This window comes from Dermochelys coriacea, chromosome 9 (genome assembly GCF_009764565.3).
Source record: "Dermochelys coriacea isolate rDerCor1 chromosome 9, rDerCor1.pri.v4, whole genome shotgun sequence".
In the NCBI taxonomy this organism is placed as follows: domain Eukaryota; kingdom Metazoa; phylum Chordata; order Testudines; family Dermochelyidae; genus Dermochelys; species Dermochelys coriacea.
The window spans coordinates 15,403,227-15,424,826 of NC_050076.1; the positions used below are offsets into that span (position 1 = coordinate 15,403,227).

The following is a 21,600-nucleotide window of genomic DNA, read 5'->3' on the forward strand; positions in this document are numbered from 1 at the left end:
ATGGAAATGGAACAAGCCAGCCTGCGGAGTGGAGTGATCTGAATGAAGAGTTTCTACAATATCTACTGTAGAATGGTCTGAAGTCTTCTACATTCAACCTACAAGTACCACCTACTTATATGTATAGGACCTTTGATCCTGCAGGATCTTAAGATGTTTTAGACTTGCACATCATTCACCAGTCCTGAAATAGAGCCAACTCAAGACAAAACATGGCAGTCAGTCATTCTGAACCAGACAGCATTATACAACACAAGCAAGTTAAGGATACCCCCTCCAGTTGAGTGCAACAGAAGTCTACTGTTAAAAGGTGCACACAATAACTCAAATTGGAAAATAACTGATGGTCTGGAGGAAAAAAAAAGAGATAAGTATGACAAAACTAGCCTTTATTTTAGTGTGCACATCAAGGATGTCTGGAATGCTGCCAAATATGGTCTTAATTTCCTCCTGTGCAAGGATAGGTCCTCCAAGCTGCCCTTCTTTTTCCAAAGGAACTTGAAATAACTGAAAGAACAAAACAAAAAATGTAATGGATTCAGCTGTCATCTTTGAGATAACGTATACACATATTAACCACTATTCAACTTGAAATATTGGTGTGAAGGAAAGATTTGCAATGTTCCTGGTCATATTTTCTATAAACCATAAACTTGACAAGAGGAACTCCTTATTCCTACACTTCACTGGAGTATTTTGTATTATGCCACATGGTAAATACAGGGTTTGAGAGTAAAAGCATTAAATTCATCCATTATCAAGGCCATTCCATTCTGTAACCACCACATTAGAAAAGTAGGGCACAGGCTTATGCTACAACATCTCTAATTGAATAATCATATTTGAGCTCATTCTTAAGTGTATGATCAGCTACTGCAAAGGAAATTAGCTCAATGGCATTCAATATTTTAGTCAAGTTGATTTTGTATAGATTTTTTTTTTTTAAAAAGGCATGCTGAACAAATTAGTTTTCTTTTTTCTGAAGTCTTATGCCTCTCTCTCTCCATCTCTTCACTAGAGTAGGTTTCTGACGTCAGTGAAGAAAAGGGGAGTTTTTAATAAATACTAAGTGTTTTGAGATCGTCCAAAGAGGAGGCTGTATCAAACTGCAAATCAATGGTGGGATTGAAAATTAAATAGCGAGACTCATCTAAATACAGTAACAAATCTAACAACTTACCTGAATAATTGTTGTCAAAATATCTACGTAGTTACTTTCTGTCTGATACAGTTCCTTTGCAACCTGCCATCTTGCAGACTGCTTTGCAGGCAGAGGAGTTGAATTTTTGGAAGGCTTTGAACATGATTTTGGTGTTTCTGACGAAAGGGAAAGGGACAGACTATTTTAGAATTGTGTTAAAATCTTCAAGACGGATTCTCAAGATTATCAGAAAGATATCAGCTGCTTTTGTTAAGGGTATCCCCTTTAATATCGAAAAGGGGTAGAAAGGTTATATTATCTTTTTTGATGCAAGGAGAATATTTGTTCCATTAGCGGGAGATTTCTTTTGGCTGTGTCTCCACTGGCACATTTGTTAGTAAAACTTTGGTCAGTCAGGAATGTAGGCAAAAAAATCCCACCCTTGACTGACGTAAGTTTCACCAACAAAAAGTGCCAGTGTGCACAGTGCTATGTCGGCGGGAGACGCTCTCCTACCAATATAGCTTCTGCTGCTAGTTAGGGGTGGTTTAATTATGCTTGCTGGTGACCTTACAGAGGCGCAGCTGCAGCAGTACAGTTGTGCCACTGTAAGATGTATACTGTTGACATAGCCTTAGCCCAAAGTCAAACTCCTACTAGGACTGTCAAGTGCCCTAGGACAGTGACATTACACTATGGATAATATCCATCAAGGGAGTTTGTTTTGTTTTTGGTTTTTTTTTTTTAAAAAAAAATATGATTTTATATCCTATAGGATTAGTTCTCAAAATGGTGCACCACTCTAGTGGTACAGAGAGCTGCCTGTTCATATGAAGGTACCTTTCTATTTCTAGCTGCTGAACGCTATTTAAAAAAAAGCGCAAGTATTTTCCTCATTGTTATTTTTCCATGTTAGCATTTGTCATAAGATGAGCAACTGCCAATGAAATGGTAGACTAAAGATAAGGTCCACATTATGCAAAGCCTGAAAACCTCTAACCTACAGGAGAGAATCCTGGGGAACTAATCGTGCAGCTAGTGGTGTTCTGAATACAGACTCAGATTGATTTGGGATATTCTGTACATTCTGAAGAATGACATGGTCCCAAGTAGTACATTTAACAAACACGGCTTAGAGGGAAGTTTATGCCTGATTTTTCTGAATTTGTACCGATCAACTTCAACATTACTGTGCCTGCAGCAAGTACTCTTACCTGTTATCAGAGCAGCACTGGTATCACTGTAACTGGCTTTTGATTTTGAATCAGAAGAAGGTTCAGAGTCTCCTACTAAATCATTAGTCTCCTCTATCAAAGATGTTTCATTTATAAAGCTACACTGGTCCTTGCTGTCCTTTCCCTGATGACTATGCCCATAGGTTACTTGCTGGACATAATCATAGGTGTTCATACAAGTCAGGGTATTCATATTTACATCTGTAGCATTTCCAGATCTTTCTCTTGCATGTTGGAATTGGGGTTTATTCTGGAGTCCAAGTTCTAGGAGTTGACTAATTGTGAATTTTGCAATTTGCTCTCTGCCACAGGAACCATATGCAGAGATATTAGTTTCTGTGTTAGTTAATTGGTCAACATAAATTAAGCAAGTTGGTTCTTCACAATCTTGTGGCACGTTTGATATGTTATTTGTCCCTACAAGATGTTGACATGAGGCAAAAGTATCTTTCAAGGCTTCAACATAAGTCTGCCTTACAGTGATCTTTTTGCTTTCCTTTGGAAAAAGAATCTTTTTTTTGAGATTTGATACGGTCGCTTTTCCAGGTATGCTATTGCCTAGGTTTCCAGATGACTTAATGCTAGCTACCTTGTTGGTTTGCTGGAGACTTTTGACAAGTTTCACACAATGCTTTGGAGTAACATTATCTGGAGATTTATATTTGGTAAATGTGTATTTTTTCCTCATTTTCCTCCATGTTTGACTACATCTACTGACATGATAACAGCTGGCCTGGCTGCTACATGTGTCTGCACGCCTCACTCCTATTCTGCTCCCTGCATAATTTGAAAGGGAGAAAGCCTGTAGTTATTTGTCAGAACTGTAGCATAGCTAATTTTTTCTACTTCTGTAATTTGCAAAGAAAGAATACTGCTTTAAGCATTGGTAAGCTTGGTTAAACCTCTCTTTCAACTACCTCCATTGGTAATGATGGACTCTGGTGTGTTAGAAATATCCAGTAAAGACCCCATAGAAAGGGAATGCTCAGCTGATTGGCGTTTCCGAGGAGGGAATGGTGACATGTCAGTTTCTCTGGTGAGCTGTGCAAGGGTCTCTCTCAAACGACGTCTCTTGCGATTGCTATTTGGGGTATTCAGAGAAAGTTGCGACACTGACTTTTTGAGTTCAGGACTCTCCGGCTGTAATTAGATATGAAAATTCAGTTTAGTACTTTTTTAGTCACTGCCTCCAACTTGTTTCTGTTTAGACTACAGAAAAGAAAGATTATATATACACACTACACAAGACACAGTTGCCTGCATTTTGCTGTATGGTCAAACAAAATAATTGAAAGTTTTATACAGCAAACATGTTAATAGTTTAAGACACTACAGTCCCTTAGGTTATTAAACAGGATTTCTATTAAAAAAAAAAGGCTAATATGTATTTGTTTTTCCAGCTTTAAAAATTCTGTACCGCATAACTGCAAGACCACCATGAAGTGACTACTAAGCAAGCAAAGTCCAAGTAAATCACATGTTTAAATTTCAGTCTGAATGCTTCAAGAGAATTTAGGAATTTTAGAAATATACTGTCATCATGAGTTATCAGCATCCAAATTAAGCCCTAAAATACTTACACACATGCTTAAATTTATTACTGTGAGTAATCCCATCAGTTTCAGTGGACGATTCACAGTAATCAAGTTAAGTATTTGCAGGATGTGGGCTTTGAGAGTCAACATATTACAATACTACTAAAGGTCAACATACCTTTTCAAACAAGTACATGGATTCTCCAGCTCTGGCATCCATCTGAATGCTTCCCCAGAACCACTATATGGGGGAAAGAAAGTCTTTTATAACTGGTTTCAAAAACTTGATACAAGTTTTTGACCTGCGATATTCAATACCACTTACATGTATGAAAAAATCCTCAAAGTGTAACTATGTTCATTCAGAATATATAATTATATACACCCAATAGAACTGTTGCTAACATACTGAATGATTTAAAAAATATTCTAGTACTAAGACTTCTGTGTACACTAACCTCTTGCTTTACAACATAAAGTTTTTTTGGAGGCTCAAATGGGAGATCTTTTACTGTATTTTCTTCAACAACCAGATGTGTGCACCTGTCATCACTAACTGGCAAGTACTGCCCACCTACAGTAAGAGAATAAATCAAATTAACTGAAGAATTAGGCATCTAAAGTTTTGGTAAGAGATGATTTTGTAGTAGTATCAAAGTTGGGGTACAGAAGGAATAATAAAGAAGGGGAGAAGATGCAAGATGAAGGGGGAGTTAGTCAGCAAGTTTTGACACAGCTGCATCCTGGGCACCCCCAGCACACACCACTCTGGAAACGAAGAGGGTACCAGCAGACATTCTATTGCAGTACAACTTCAGGGGACAGCTTCGATAAGCCAAGGTGCACCATTTAGGACTATAGCCCCTCCCCAAGTTCACAATTTCTGCTATGGTGGAAGCTAAAAAAAAAAAAGGGATAGAGATCTCCTGCTCTCCTGGAGCTCAGGTGCCACTAGGGATGATTTTTAAAAAATAGTTTGGAGAACATCTTTGAGAATGTCTGAAAATGAGACTCCCACAAAAGACATTGCTCCTAAAGAGCAAGCCAGAAACGGCTTACCTAAACACAGCCATTACAAATGGGAAGCTGTGTACATTGTAAAGCTAGCTGTACCATATGGGCTACAAGGACATTGAAAGAGGGAGACTCCTTCCTTCTCTGTCTTGATAAAGGCTCAGTTGTATAATGTTTGCATGACAATAGTCGGTGCAGTTCTATAGAATAGGAAAAACTTCTGCTGCAAGATGCTCGCTCTCTCTCTCTCCACACACACACACACACACACACACACACAGTAAGAACAGACCTTAAACCAATCAAATCAGCCAAGTAGTCTCATTACGTTGTATTACACTATTGAAGGGAAACAAATATTTTGCCATAAATTCTATACAAGGGATTTATTTTCTTGCAAATACATAATAAAACTTGTGAGTATTACTTGCTTCAAGTAACACACTTGATCAGATATTTGTGGAATGCAACTTTGAGTCAGAAGAAGCCAAGCATACACATTGCACGTTTTTCTAACCAACTTCCTAAAAAGTTAAATCTTGACCATTAGATGGGGGGTGGGCGAGAAATAGTGAAGCAACAGTTTTGAATCCATAGCGTTGCAGAACAAACAAACAAACACACACCACACACACCCACCCCTCACTTTGGCACGAAATAAGTTTGGTTTTGCTACATGCTTTATGCCCCATGAGATCTAAAGTTAAATGTAGCTTTTTAAATAGAAGATCTGTTCAAACCTCCCTGCATGCAAAGAGTCAGCATTTTAGTTTTAGACAGATTTAAAGATAAAAATGCATTGCCTATAAATTCCATTGCAAATGTGATTAACAATAACCTTGCATTTTTGTCATTTCTTCCATGTTAATTCTTTCTTCATCGGAAAATCCAAGGAAACTTAACATGCAGTCTTGGAATGGGGGAACCTTGAACTCATTTCTGAATTCCTCATCAGCTGCACGGAAATCACTTAAAAATAAATATTCATTAAAACCAGTTGTATATTTACTGTCATTACTGCATAGAAGCTTGTTTTTGTATCATAGAAAAGGTCTAAATTGAGTGGGGTTTGGGGGTTTTTTTTGGAACACTTACATTTCATTCCTTCTCTCCCAAGCCTTGTAAATCCACTCAGCTTTCACAATAGGAGTTCCCAGACTCACAGCAAGCTAGAAGGAGAAGGAAGTCATTAGCTATGAGAAGTGAACTCTCCATTTAAGTTCCTTCCAAACTTGGAGAAAGGCTCCTGGCAACATTTCTAAATTTGGAAAATCAGGTATTGTAAAAAGGATGAAGTTACTCCTCTGAGAAACAGAATCACAGAAATGTAGGGCTGGAGGGACCTTGAGAGGTCATCTAGTCCATCCGCGCACACTGAGGCAGACATCCCTGAAAGGCGTTTGTCTAAACTGTTCTTACAAAACCTCTAGTGACAGGAATTCCACAGCTTCCCTAGGTAACCTATTGCAGTCCTTAACGATCCTTACAATTAGACAGCATTCCCTAATATTTAGCCAAAGCCTCCCTTGATGTAAAGTAAGATTATTTCTTTTCCTACTGTCAGTGGACTTGGTGAACAAATTGATCACCATCCTTTTTGGAGCAGTCCTTAACATATTTGGAAACTTATGAGGGCCCCTCACCACTTTGTCAACCCACCCAATTTTTAAAGTCTTTCTTCATAGGTCACATTTCCTAAAGTTTAGCCCACTATTGCTCTCCTCTGGACTCATTTGCCACATCTTTCTTAAAATATGGAAGCAAAACTGGACTCAGTAATGCAGCTGAGGTGTCACCAGTGCCAAGTAAAGCAGGACAATTTACCTCCCAGGTCTTCATACAACACTCCTGTTAATAGACCCATAATACTGACCTTTTTCCACAAGTGCATCACTTTATTGACTCATTCAATTTCTGATCCACTTATAACCCCTAGTTTCTTTTCTGCAGTAATACTCTGTAGCCAGTTATTTCCCATTTTGCATTGGGCATTTCATTTTTTTTCCTTCCTGAGTGAAGTACTTTGCACTTATCATTATTGACCTTCATCTTGTTGATTTCAGACTAATTCTGCAATTTATCGGTGTCTTTTATGATTCTAATTGTCCTCAGAAGTGCTTGCATCTCTTTCCAGCGTGATGTCATCCACAATTTTATAAGTGCACTTTCCATTCCATTATCCAAGTCATTAACGAAAATATTTAATACTACTGAACACAGGGCAGTTGTGGGACCGCCACTAGATAAGTCTTCCCACTGTGATAACAAGCCATTGGTAATTACTCCGAGTACAGTCCTTCAACTAGTTATGCACTCCACCTTATACTATGATTATCAGCAGATAACCAAGTAGTAGCATGGATCACTGTAGTTAGAGTGATTACAGTAGAGAGAGTCTTTAGATGTGCAAGTATCTTTACTCAATAGACAAAGCCACAACATCCATTTCAACATTTACCCAGTAAACATGAGCATTAAGCTCTACCCCATTTACAATGATAGCTGCAGCCTAGAAGTACATTATCCAGTGAAAAAGTTTCTACCTTTGCTTAGATAAGAGAGCGAAGCGGTGGGGGGAAGAAGAGAACTACCACAGACTTGTATCTGCAGCCTACAGTTTTTGAAGATGTTTGCATTAGCCTATTTTTAAAGGTTAAAATTGGGTCATGGTTATTTTTAGTAAAAGTCACAAAACAAAACATTTACAGAAGGCCTTGACCCGTTCATAACTTTTACTAAAAAAAAAAAAAAAAAGGGGGAGGGAGGAGGAGAGGAGAGGCTGACTGCCAGGAGAGACTGAAGGCCGAGCACTGCTGCTATGGTAGGGGTTGAAGCCAAAGACGTCACAGAGGTTCGTTATTGACCAAATGGTATCCTTTTTTAGTTATTTTATTCTGACAGCTTCCCACCCTCAGAACATCCAGCAGGACATAATTTAGGGTCCTGCCCACAAACAGAATTATCACTACTTTTATTGCAAGGAGATAGTTGTATTTTGGTAGTCTGTGCCAAATCAAATACAGAAATACCAATAAAAATTCAGAGTTTATAGCTTAGTGTATTAGCTATATATACAGTAAACTTGCATCCAGACAAAGCATTCCCCTGTAACGATCAACATACTGACAAAACATAAGGATGGCTGTTTTAGTATAGTAGAATGAGACTATGAAGGCTTATTGCTATAACTAGTAGGGTCCTTCTATTGACCTAAAAGATGGAATTTTTATTTCCACTTTGTATCTTTATGTAATGCATTAAGTTGCCAGCAGTAGTTGCAACCAATACCGGTCAAGTTACACAGCACACAAGACAGAATACGATCAGTACTTAAAGACATTTGCTATGTATAAGGCACCCTTAATGTTCATTATACCAACAAGTGTTCCCTATACTTTTCACAAGTATTGGGTACATCTACACAATCAATAAAATAAAAAACCTGTGGCACCAAGTCACAGAGCCTGGGTCAACTGACTCAGGCTCATGGGGCGCAAAACAACAGTGTAGACATTCAGGCTTGGACTAGAGACCAGGCTCTGTGATGTAATCCCACAAAGGGGGTGGATCTCAACCTGAACCTCTACCCTGTAATTGTTAGCCCGGCATCCCAAGTCAGCTGACCAGGGTCAGCTGGAGCTGTGCCGCTGGTCTTTTATTGTAGCATAGGTATACCCATAGAAGCAGAACAAGCTGATAAGTGCTCTGAAACCTCAATTGCAGTGGTCTCAGTTAACTTAATGCTAAGTACTTCACAAGAGACAAAATGCTTATTTTCAGAGATTGTTTTCATCTATAACAAAGCCTTTAGACTCATAGAATATTAGGGTTGGAAGGGACCTCAGGAGATCATCTAGTCCAACCCCTGCTCAAAGCAGGGCCAATCCCCAATTTTTGCCCCAGATCTCTAAATGGCCACCTCAAGGATTGAGCTCACAACCTTGGGTTTAGCAGACCAATGCTCAAACCACTGAGCTATTAGACAAAAGGTATTTTTAAAAAACAGGCTGTTTCTTGATTTCAACAGCTAAACAATTACCACCTGTTATTTTTAAAGCTTGACATCACAGGGGTAAAGATATGCTGAAATCTTTAATCCTTTGTACTTAGCCCACTTTCTTCATTACAAAAGTGCATCTGCTCCAAGTTAAAAAATTCTGATTTGAAGGGGTCAATCTACACTGAAAAACTTTTTGAAGTGCTCGAAGTGCAACTCAAGTTCACGTACTCTGAATTTGTCTCCTTGCGTAGAATTAGCCACCAGATGTGTAACTTTTGAACTGAAGTCCCTTCGAATAATTCCACCCATATGATGAACCAAGGTCACCAGCTTAACCTGAAGCGCAAGAGTCAGGAAGTAAGAGAATCATACACTTTTGAAACTTACAGCTGTTAATGAAGGGACAAAGACAAGAGTTATATACACCATAAACTACAGTGGAACTAAACGTAAAGCAAATCTTTTGCATGTTCATTTAACCTGTACTGTTGTAGTTATTAAAGGAGTCATTTTTAAAAGGAGACATGGTTGGCAAGCCATGTTACCTGCCTTAGAAGCATTTAACGTGTATCAAATGTATTTTAAGGAAACATTCAAGCAACCATTGCCGTTTTCTCAGCTATACAGTTAGCTGTTCATGCTGCTTCACAATCATCTCACCCCATCAAAGTCTACATTTACCTAGCAGCCCATAAAGCCACTAAACAAGATGACTCCCAACATATCATAGCCCGTTGTCATGCTGCCACTTCTGTAAGTAGAAGTGGCAGTTGTCTTTGGATTCTGGGCTATTAAAAAATAGAAATGAAGGCTAACATACTTGGCTGGGGGAAAAAAAACAAAAAAAAAAAAGCCACCCAGGAGTTTAGAACAAATGAATGTCAACTGCTCAGTTTGAGTCTGGCAGGACATCAGAGTTAACTCCTAGCTCTTGGAAGATGGTCTTGGCTCTGTGCTTCATGCAGTTGCCAGCATCTCCAGCAGTACAGTTTGCCTTGATACCATGCCAGAACACCAATTCAGTAGTGGCGTATATGATAAGACACCAAGTGAATTATCAGTTGCTTTTTGTAATATCAAAGTTTCCCATTTGACTACTGATCAGGAACGATGCTGCTTAGCTGTAGTTCTAACAAGATTACGGTACACGGCAGTGACACTCCAAATGCTCTGAACAGGATATCCAGGTTTTACTTGAGTGCATTCAAGAGCATGTACGTTATCCAACACAAGTGACAGGTCAAATTCTTAGGTGATCAACTTGATGCTGCCTAAGGGTCCAATGCTGCTCCCATGCAAGTCAGTGAGTCCCACTGTCTTCAACAGGAGTAGGAGAGTGTCTTAAGTAGACCCTAGAATCCTAAATCTGTACTCAAGAATACAAGCTTTAGTAACTGTTAGACATTGTACACTAGGGGTAATGTAACAGAAAACTACCTTGAACATAGTTACATGTAGATTAATCAGTCCAAGAAAGGGGAGGGGACAAGGGTGTAAGACAAAAGAATCTTACTAGTTCTTCTTTCTTCCTGAATCCTGTAAAGCACAGCACCAGATTCAACATACTTGCACAGTACAATGGGCGACATGAGAAAGGTAGAGGCTGAAATCAAATAAATTTATTACAGTAGTCAGAACCACAAGCTATTTTAAAAAAAAAAGGTTAAACAAAAAACTTAGACAGTAGCTCTACAAGATTTTAACTTGGTTAAAATGCACTGATACCAACTAACAAGGCTCATTGTTTTCTGGTACATCTTGAAATAGAAACTGCCAGCATTTTGGTGAAATGATTGAAGTATCTCTGTAGCCTATGCTGAAGCAGTGCTCTAAACTTGTTACAGTTGTAACTTTATCATAGATGCCTCTATGTTTCCTATAGGATCATATTATACACTATTGTCCTGCAACAGAGCTTTACTTCCCACCAACTATATATTCTTCTGCACCTTATAGCAACTATGTTGGACAGAAGCGCCTGGCACTAAAGCAGTCTTTACTCACTCACTGCAGTATTCCAAAGAAGAGGAGCATTTCAGATAATTTATTAATTTCAAGTAAGTGTTAGTAATTAGCATCTGTATTTCCTTAAACCTCTTCCTGGTGCAAAGTAGTATTTGTGCACTTCTCCTGTCTGTCAAAGATCCTACTTTGAATATTCTTTTGTCAACATCAGACTTTAGAGGGGATTAGAACATGGATTATAAAACACTTTTAGCCTGTGCTGCATACCCATTCTTGGGTGGTTCAAATGGTACTTAACATAGGCATCATTACCAGCAGTTTCACCAACATGTTTTTATTTTTTTTTAAGAGTTAATTTAACTGGATTTCTCAGGACTTGAATTCCTAGTAGCTTTCCCTTTCCGAGAATAACCTGCAAATAGCAGTATAAGAGGGAGAGCAACGAAGGGGTTTATGTTGTTGCCAAGGCTCTTGAAAGAGTTAAGAAAAGGAAGCTCTACACATTACATTAATGGCTTGTCTACACTAGAAAGTTATAGTGCTTTAACCATCCTAGATGCTACAAAGTAATATACTGGTATAGTTAAAGCAGTACAATCCCTCTAGTGTGGATGCACTTATACTGGCATAAAGGGGCTGATACTAGTATACCTATTTCTGTACATGAAAAGGAATAAACTATATGGTATAAGGCACTTTTATACCAGCTCAACTGCATCTACACCAGGACTTTTACTCAGGTGACTATTTTGGTTAAAAAACTTCACACCATTAACCAAACCAAGAATAGACCAGGTCTAGTACTTTTTCCAGCAGAAGTAATTTGTGAACATAACTGACTGGCTTAAGCTACTTCTGCACACTGGCTTGGCAGTTGTAAGCCACCTCACTCTCCATTTATGGCCTACTTTTCAGAAGTGCTGAACAATAACAAATCCCAAGTCACTTAGAGACATGGGTGCTTACTATATATATATATATAATTTTTTAAAAGGCCATTTATGTATGTTGTGAAACTGACATGTGAAAGACCAGAATTCTGCACCAAGAAAGACTGCTACAGCTTTCAGCAATGCCTCCGGTTCAGAAGAATTTAGAGATTCAGAATAGCTGCCCCATCACAATACAAGATCTTCATCTACGTAAACAATAAGGAGAGCTATATTGCTATTTAAATGAAATGTCTACCATAGGAAGAAAGTAGTCAGACTCTTCATGTTAGTATTATTTACATGTGTTGTCAATGTCCATCAACAAATAAAGTAAAAGAATAGGTCGTCATTTGCTTTCACCTTACCTCTCCTTTTTGAGCACAATGAAGTACTATTGGAGGTCCAAGAACACGACAGTCAAACTTGTACAAGTTCTCCAAGATGGAATCTTGAAAGTCTGCTACAATGAAGACTGTCTCAAATTCTGGAGACTCAGAATCCCCAAACTCTTCCACGGACTCCATCTTGATATAGGGCACTTTAATTTCCTTAATTTTTTTTCACACAATATTAAAATAAAAGTGTCATTCCTGCAACATTCATTTACTAGGTATGTCATTCTTAGTTTATTTTTACCTTGAAGTGTTAAAGAAATTTAGTATCAAAGATAGCTTTACAGTTTTCACCAGTGTTCCAAAAAGTTGCATATTCTGTTTAAAGATGCAAAAAACACCCACATCTTTGTATATTCTTACCACTGAACTAGGGATGATCTAGGTTTCTAAAGTGATTTCAGATTCTGAATTTAAGGAATTGTTTAAGAGTCCAAAGTATTTGTTCTAATATTAATCGTTTTACCTCTCTTTAAGGATTTCCTCAGTCTTTTTGGGGGGAGTAGAGTGTCACATTGACAATATAAGAAGAGTAAGATCATCTTGTTATATTAATTCAATTGGATACAACTGTTCTTGTACAACAGAAAAGTGAATCTTTTCCTTCATGGCATCTGAATTTAGTTTGTGTATTTTGGAATTCTTTCGCTAAAAATAGACTCAGTTTAGCAATTTAAAGTTGCAACTTGCAGACCAAAAGATACCATAAAAAAATGTTTTATGCTGCATGAAGTTAGACTTCATATTTCAGAAGATTTAACTACAGGCTGCTCTGAATCTGGAGATTTCAGGTCCAAACTCCATTTTCTAGAATCCTTCACATTAAGAAACCACTTAATGCTTACAAAACTGTTCATGCACCAATCATATATTGCAGCTCTTTCACTGTGGAGTAAAAAAAGCCAGTTAACTAATTATGAAGCTAGTTTATAGCAGAAACTTACAAAGTCTAAACAGAAGTGTGCATTTGGACATTACACATATAGTTTGAGTGTTCCATATCCAAGCATGGAACACATTAAGTACAACAAATAGGTTAGTTCAGGGATTCAGAACGGACACTTAAGCAAATTGCAGTTTCAAATTTGATACAAGTTTCTACTCAACTAGCTTCAAACCACACCACAGGAAACATTGTCTATTATGCCTTCATCACACCCAAATATCATGAAGTTTAAGTGTTTGTGCACTCCAGTCCCAGAGAAGTGCAACATGCTGCATGCAATCTTACACGCATAGATGCCTGACATACCATATGAATTATACTTTTTATTAGCTTTTCTTCCGATTTACCAGGACTAGTTTCCTTTATCTTTATAACTGGGACTTCCATTATCTTAATGGTCTGTGGAAGAGGAGAACTTCAGTATGAGATTAAATTACTTACATGAAGTTTGTCAAAACAATGTCATTATGATGACTTCTTTATGTTAAGGCCACATACCTCCAAGGCTTTCAAGAGTTCCTCACGTTTCCCAGCTTCCTGAATTAAAACCACTCTGGTTTCAATCTGAGGCATTTCCTCTGTTCAGGGGAGAAAAAATTGCAATATTCATAGCCAATAGAAAAATCTAATCCTAATGTTAAACAAAGCCATAATGTAGGCAAACATGCTAACTGTACACTGGTATCTTGCCAGATCCATAGTCCTTTCTCAAAAAGTATTATTTACCAAGAATACTTCAACTCTGAAGACTGGGTGCTGCCTTAAAAAGCTTCTTCAAGTCAAGCTTGCAGCCGACGGATTGCACAGTGCATCAGTCAGACATGTAGGTTTGGAAGGGACCTCAAGACGTCATCTAGTTCAGCCCCAAATGCTGAGAAAGGATTAAGTAAAGCTAGACCATCATTGACAGGTGTTTGTCTAACTTGTTCTTAAAACCCTCCAATGACAGGGATTCTACAACCTCCTCTGGAAGTTTATTCTAAGTACTTAACTATCAGCCTTACAGTTAGGAATTTTTTTGTAATATCCAATCTAAGTCTCCCTTGCTACAGATTAAACCTATTACTTCTTGTCCTTCCTTTATGGACAAGGAGAACAACTGATCACTGACACATATACAACAACCCTTAACAGTCGTCAAATAGATCATCAAATCCTCCCTCAGTCTTTTCTTCTAAAAACTAAACATTACCTAATCTATGAGGAAAGGCTTAAAAAAAAGTCTGCTTATTTAAATCTTCTCCCATTTTGTTGCTCTTCTCTGAACTCGCTCCCATTTGCGCACATAATTTTCTAAAGTGTGGTGCCTGGAACTGGGCACAGTACTTCAGCTGAGGCCTCACAAGTGCCAAGCAGAACAGGACAATTACTTCCTGTGTTTTACAAATGATACTCCTGTTAATACACCTAGAATGATGTTTGCCTTTTGGCTACTGTATCTCATTGTCATCTCATTCAATTTGTGATCCACTATAATCCCAGATTTTTTTCAGCAATACTACTATCTAGCCAGTTATTCCCCATTTTGTATTTGTGCATTTGATTTTTCCTTCCTAAATGAAGTATTTTGCATTTGTTTACATTAAATTTGATCAGACCAATTCTTCAATTTGTCAAGGTCGTTTTGAATTTTAATCCTGTCCTCTATAGTACCTGCAACCTCTCCCAGTCTGGCATAATCTGCAGATTTTAGAAGTATACTCTCCACTCTGTTATTCAAGTAATTAATGAAAACGTTCACTAGTACTGGACCCAAAACAGACCCCCCCTGCATGGGGCCCCACTAGACATCTTATCCCAGTCTGATAGCAAGCCAGATGATACAGCTTAAAGTAGAACTCAGGAGCCATATACTTGCTAGAGTCTATGATGAAGCAAGACCACATAGTTTATGGCCAATGAAGTGCTCATTCATATTCACACAGGAACCGTGTGGAAAGGGGGAAAAAAAAAGTGAACAACAAGTATTGAGAGGCACAGCAGTAGTAGAGCTTTAGATTCCATGGGAATTACTACTAATAGAATTAGCTATGTAACAAATTTACCAAAGAAATGTTTAAGTCACTCACCAGCCTTCCTGCTTCACCGTGCAAATCAATCTCAAACAGAAAGTTATTCTAGGTCACAATTAGAAGAAACTGCTGCAAAGTGGAGTTAGTCTATGGTGCAGAGGCATGGCTGTTTAGTATTTTAATGTCTAATATTCTAACATTAATAAAGCTTTCCAAAAAAAGTGATGTCTAAGCCCCTGTGAACTTGCTCCATTTCTCCAGCATACATCCTGGAGGCATTCACAGAATTGCATCTTTTGAAATGCCTGAGGCAGATAGAAAGTTGCCTGGCATAACTGAGGGAAATAGGATTTTACTTTAACACTATTTACTAAAGAGAAAAAAAAAAGTCACATTTCTCTGTGAAAGACTAACTCTCCCACATAACACCCAAGGTTACTACAGAATCTGATATTTTCCCCAGTTTATGAGCATTATCTAGTCATTTTCATCTTAGTTGTGCACCTTTCACACACAGGAAAGGAGAGTAAATTTAAGAAAGTAGGATTTTAAAGCCACAAAGATTGGATGGGGGTTGCAACTCTGGACAGGCTTATCTGAAACTATTTAACAAGTTTAAGTTAGCTGTGCCCTTTGGGAAAAAAGGGATCAATTATATGCAAGTATCTTACCCCAAACAAAAAGTTTGCAGATCTTAAAAGGTCTGTTTATTCTAGAGTTGCAGTACGACAATTTTAAACTTCTCAAACATTGCTTTTTATGAATGGGCACCAGTATGACTGATTAATGGGTTATATAGAAAGCCTAGATTGAGAATTACTGAATGGGAATGCCAGCAACAAAAAGGGTCTTACCTTTTTGGAAGGAAAGGGGCTCCCACAATGGGCAGGATTTGTCAGAGGTACAGGTGGCAGATTTGAATTAATAAGTCATTTAAAAAAAAAACTGAAAATCACAAATGGCTATTTAGCATATACCTTTGGAAGTGCACTTAGCTACAGAGTCAAGATGAAGTGCTTTGTGTTTATAGTCCACCAATGGAAAGTCTTATTCAAGCCACTCCTTTTCCACAACATTACATAACTCCATCACATCACTTGTGTCCAAGAATCTTCCTAAATTGCTCCCTCCATCTCATTTACTCACTCCCAACTTCACATCTTCTTTCATACTATCTTGCATGCTCATATTTACTGCATGCCAAGTTCAGAGGCTCATTCCTGCTACAGTAACTATTTACCACCATTCCTATCTTTAGATCAGGGATCTCAAATGCAAGGCCCATGGGCCCCATGCCAAGAAAGACAGTTCTACATCAGTTTCTATTTGTCTCATGTTGACAGGTTGCAGACAAAGAGCCAGAATCTTAAATTTTGTAAATAAGGTTAAATTCTGCATAATTTGATGGCACTTGTCTGTGAAAGCTTTCTACCGACCATGAGCAAGGGTAGTTTTCAAACCCTGAACACAGGATTTCATTTCAAGGAAGTTACTGCAGAGAATGCGTTAACTGCGAGTGCTGATTTTCCTATAACATACTCCTAGTTGACTCTAGACAAAGTTGCAGCCATACCACAGAAGTAACCCAACGAATCTGGGACATACAAATGCACACCTGTGAACAATTAATAGTACATGTAACTCTAGTTAACTTAGCCTTTCCCATCAAAGGTGACCCTTGACAAACACCTCTCAGGGATGGTCTAGTCTAGATAATACTTAGTCCTGTCTCAATGCAGGGGACTGGACGAGATGACCTACTGAGGGCCCTTCTAGTCCTACATTTCTACGACTGACACTTTTTAGCAACAGATGGGTACTGAACAGACAAGCCTGTAATCAAAGAACAAAATTCTTCATTCCTTTGATTGAATAACAAAGGGTTTTTTGTAGTTTTGTTTTTTTTTTAAACCTAGTTTAGGTCAAAAGCCTTGGCAGTAAGAAATTTTACCATAGTTTGGTGAATTCACAAAAAGTTAAAGTAGTGGCATGAATTTAACCAGGCATTTTGTGGATATACGTTCTCCAAGCTTTTCCAAAAAGCTCTGCTAGTGTTCTTCACAAGCATTGATGTCTATGTCATGGCCTATTGAATGGAAACTACCAACTGTGTGATTGTGTCATGTGAAACAAGGAAGGGAGAATGGGATGAAATATTTACTTTGAACCTAGATCAAAAGAGGTATTAATACTGATACTGTATATTTAGAGCCACTGCAAATGACAATCACCACAAGTTACTAACAATCTTTTGGTTGAATTGCAGGAGCCTCATTAGCTTTCAAACTGAAGAATTACCCTGCTTTTAATTTTACAGATATCCTCTAATCAGGTTTAGGTTGAATGAAGTATTCAGGTAGAGACATCCATTCTTGAAATATCAGGAGAAAGAGGATAAATCAAATACAGAGGAAAACTACAATATTTTGTGGGAAATAGAGCATACTTTAGTCTCTCTTTGGGAGGAGGGGGGCAGGGGGTAAAACTGGTTTGTATAATTCAGGAGATTGGTAATCAATGTAGATCTTTCCAGAAGTAGATTACTAGTTCAAATCTATAGACATCAGTAGAGACCAAAAAGCCACCCATCTCACGGTTCTTCACCAGCCCATGAAGCAAGTTGGTGATCAATGCCTATTCTTAGTAAAAGTGTCCACATCATAAAACCATCACTATGACTGGATTCTTGGTTGGCACTTTGTGTGATGAGCAAGAATGAAGAATGAACTACTTTCACCTGTACAGTTCTGTCCCTTTTTAACATATCTGTAGAGAAGACAGACACACTACTTTTGGTTCAGTACCCACTTTGTGGCTGTACAAAAGGCTTCAGGCTATGACACCTTCCCATTTAAAAACAAACAAAAAAACAATGTATATGTATATATCGTCCAAGAAACAATCTTCAAACAAAGAAGTGAGACAGTATTGAAAAAAAGCTTTTCCTGTTACCTTCAACATCTGAAGCCAATCCAATAAATATATTCTCCTTGGAAGTTTCTATAATTTTTGAATCAAGAACAGAAGAATCTCCCAAGAGACTCCTTCCAGTGTCAGACACTAGCATACTGCCGTCGGTCATGATCAAGTCTGTGTTTCTTTCTTCAGTGGCTGCAAAATAAGTACCCAAAATAAGTTTCATCTGAACAGTACATACTAAAAAAAAATAGTCCGTAAAAAGTCCTGTGGAAAGGTAGAGAAGTTAGTTTTAGACTTCTAAATATTAAAACTAACAAATCCCACTTACATATTAGTATCCTCTTAGCCTACAGCTATTTTAAGAGTCACAGTTACACAAACAACTATCACAGAAATAGTTTCTACAGGAAATTCATAGTAGTTTATTTTTGAGGAAAACTGTATGAAGACAGAGCATTTTGATAGCTAGGGATATGAGAGTAAAAAGCCCAGTGTTCCCTTTAAAAAAAAAAAAAAGTCAGCTTTAAGGATTTATTTTGATCCAGGATCTCAAGAAATTGCTTGCTTACTTCAGATAGGAATTTTGTTAAAACATGATCTGAAAGAGGTTCAGGAAGCTGGATTAACTGTGATATTTGCATTTAATTTCAGAGAAGTTCACACTAAAAAAGAAATGGCGGTTTTGCATACGTTTTCCAAAGGTGAAAGTTTGAAGAAAGAAGATTGTGGTATACAGGTCAACACACTTGACCTCAGATTCCCCAGATGAGTTGACCAGATTTGTCCAGCTTACTGTTGAAGGTCCTCAGGCCTGGCTTGCTGGGCAATTTCAGTGATGCAGTCCTTATCACAGACAGAGAGAAGGGGTTCCTTGCCATCACCGGAAAGCCTCATGGAGGCACCAAGTGCATAATCTACATACAGAATTATGAAGTATTATAAAAAAAAGTACTACTAAAGTACTCAGTGCAGCACTTAAATACAAAATTCCTCAGTTATCTGACATGGGGGTGTGGAATCAGTGAATCTGCAGGACATCAACGTAAGTTGACTATCCAGCACTGGGAAATTTACTCTGTTGTTTCCACAGGATGAAGACTGTTGAACATTAATACTCATTCACAGAGTTCACTGTCCCACACTAAATGATCCTTTGACTCCTTGTCTGCACAATATGTTTCTCCATCTTCTGAGAAGCTGCCTGAACAATTGTGAACTTCAGAAAAGGAGCCATCCCTGTCTCACATCCCTCCCCACTCCCACCAGACTAAGGGAATGACTAGAGAGCCAGGTCCACTTATCTGAATCATCAGTTCAGTTGGCCAAGATTCTCCTGACTAGGAAGAACCATGTTTTTGTAAGTGGATTTGGAAATATGCAATTCCGGTGATCCATCATACAGCTTAAAGTATTTGCACAGTGGTATGAGGGAACGTGAAACTGTATGAAAAAAAGTTTAAGATACCATGGTATAGGTATTATATAAAATCAAGGAGAAAGTGCTAAGTATCCTTTTTGCCGATATTCTCTTCTCCTTATGCTCCCAAATGTACTACGCTTTTACTATTTTAAGGAAAGACAGCTGCAAAATGTTACTCATGGATATCCTTACAGCTCACTGTGCTCAAAAAGGGATAAATATTTTTGCTTACAACAATATGAACAGATGTTTTTTCTTATAACACAAACAAAACTTGTAAAATACAATGCCCTTTTAAAATAGCAGTCTTTGAAATCACAAGTTAACACACTGCATGGGAGAGGACATAGTAAAATTCCAGGAACATGGTGTATGGGCAAGGAGTGCAATGCCTAATCAACTAAGTAACAAAGACCAACATTATTTTACAGACAGCAAGGTTGATCTTACCTTGTATACTGACATAGGCCAGGTCTACCCTACAAACCTATAGTCTGTATAACTACATCACTCAAGGGAGTGAAAACACCACACCCTTGAGCAATGTATTTATACTTACCTAACTCCACATGTAGGGTGGAGAGCTTCTCTCACCAACATACCTGTGACCTCTCGGGGACTGTATTAACTACACCGATGGGAGACGTTCTCCCATCAGTCTAGGAGTGTCTTCACTAAAGACTGGTGCAGATCCACTGCTCTGGCATCGTATGTGCAGACGATCCTTTACAGTAAAGAACATAAGAATTGCCATACTGGGTCAGACCAATGGATCTAGCTCAGTATCCCATCTCTCACAGCAGCCAGTACCAGAGCTTCAGGGAGCCAAGTACAGAACAGGACAGTAGGAGCAATCAACCGGTCTTTCCCTCCCAGCTTCTGGCAGTCAGAGGTTTAGGGCATGGGGTTGCACATCTGACCACCCTGGCTAATAGCAATGGATGGACCTATACTCCATTAGTTCACCTAGTTGTTTTTTTAAACTCAGTCATACTTTTGGTCATCACAACATCCCATGGCAATGAGTTCCAAAAGTTAATTGTGCATTGTCTGAAAAATTATTTCTCTTTCTTTGTATTAAACCAGCTGCCTATTAATTTCATTGGGTGCCCCCTGGTTTTTGTATTGTGGGAAAGAATAAACACTTCTCTATTCACTTCCTCCCCCCCCAGTGACAATTTCATAGTCAATCATATCCCCACCACCAGTCATCTTTTCCAAGACTGACACACCTAACCCTTTTAGTCTCTCCTCATATGGAAGCCATTCCATATCTGTGATCATCTTTGTTGCCCTTCTCTGAACCTTTTCCATTTCCATTATATCAATTTTGAGATGGGGTGACCAGAATGGAACACACTATTCAAAGTGTGGGAGCAACATAAATTTATATAGTGGCATTATGATATTTGTGTCTCATTTTTCTATCCCTTTCTTAATAGCTCCTAACATTCTCTTAGCCTTTTTGACAGCTACTGCGCACGGAGAAAAGTTTTCAGAGAACTATCCACAATGACTCCAAGATCTCTTTCTTGAATGGTAACAGGTAATTTAGACCCACCATTATATATGGGTAGCTGGGATTATTCCCCCCCAACAAGTATTACTCTGAATGTATCATTGTCCAGTCACCCAGTTTTGAGAGATCCCTCTGCAACCCTTGACAGTCAGCCTTGGACTTACTTATCTGCAACTTTACCAGTTTACCGTTCACTCCCTTTTCCAGATCATTAGTGAATATGTTGAATAGCACAGATCCCAGTACAGATCCCTGGAAAACCTTACTGTTTGCTACTCTTCATTGTGAAATCTGACCATTTATTCCTACCCTTGGTTTCCTATCTTTTAGACAGGTTTCAGAGTAGCAGCCGTGTTAGTCTGTATTCGCAAAAAGAAAAGGAGTACTTGTGGCACCTTAGAGACTAACAAATTTATTAGAGCATAAGCTTCCGTGAGCTACAGCTCACTTCATCGGATGCATTTGGTGGAAAACATTTTAGTTAGTCTCTAAGGTGCCACAAGTACTCCTTTTCTTTTTTATCTTTTAGACAGTTACTGATCCATGAGAGGACCTTCCCTGTTATCCCAT

General features: G+C 38.3%; 1 protein-coding gene across 18 annotated transcripts in view; it reads right to left on the reverse strand.

Moving 5' to 3' along the window:
• ECT2 (epithelial cell transforming 2) overlaps nt 1-21,600 on the reverse strand; it is a 130,069-nt gene that overhangs the window by 32,128 nt on the left and 76,341 nt on the right. For 8 of the 18 annotated variants that reach the window (XM_043491566.1, XM_038417116.2, XM_043491567.1 and 5 more), the window contains 14 exons: nt 18,885-19,005; nt 18,125-18,283; nt 13,659-13,738; nt 13,467-13,559; nt 12,188-12,370; nt 10,439-10,528; nt 9,154-9,261; nt 6,021-6,094; nt 5,764-5,894; nt 4,370-4,485; nt 4,090-4,152; nt 3,294-3,516; nt 1,181-1,317; nt 388-507 (listed from right to left, as the gene is read on the reverse strand). In XM_043491566.1, coding sequence (XP_043347501.1) covers nt 388-507; nt 1,181-1,317; nt 3,294-3,516; nt 4,090-4,152; nt 4,370-4,485; nt 5,764-5,894; nt 6,021-6,094; nt 9,154-9,261; nt 10,439-10,528; nt 12,188-12,370; nt 13,467-13,559; nt 13,659-13,738; nt 18,125-18,283; nt 18,885-18,969 — 1,662 coding nt within the window. In that variant the 5' untranslated portion in view covers nt 18,970-19,005. Of the gene's footprint in view, nt 1-387; nt 508-1,180; nt 1,318-3,293; nt 3,517-4,089; nt 4,153-4,369; nt 4,486-5,763; nt 5,895-6,020; nt 6,095-9,153; nt 9,262-10,438; nt 10,529-12,187; nt 12,371-13,466; nt 13,560-13,658; nt 13,739-18,124; nt 18,284-18,781; nt 19,006-21,600 lie in introns of all 18 variants that reach the window. The other 10 variants (XM_043491570.1, XM_043491572.1, XM_038417119.2 and 7 more) reach the window with 5 other exon arrangements.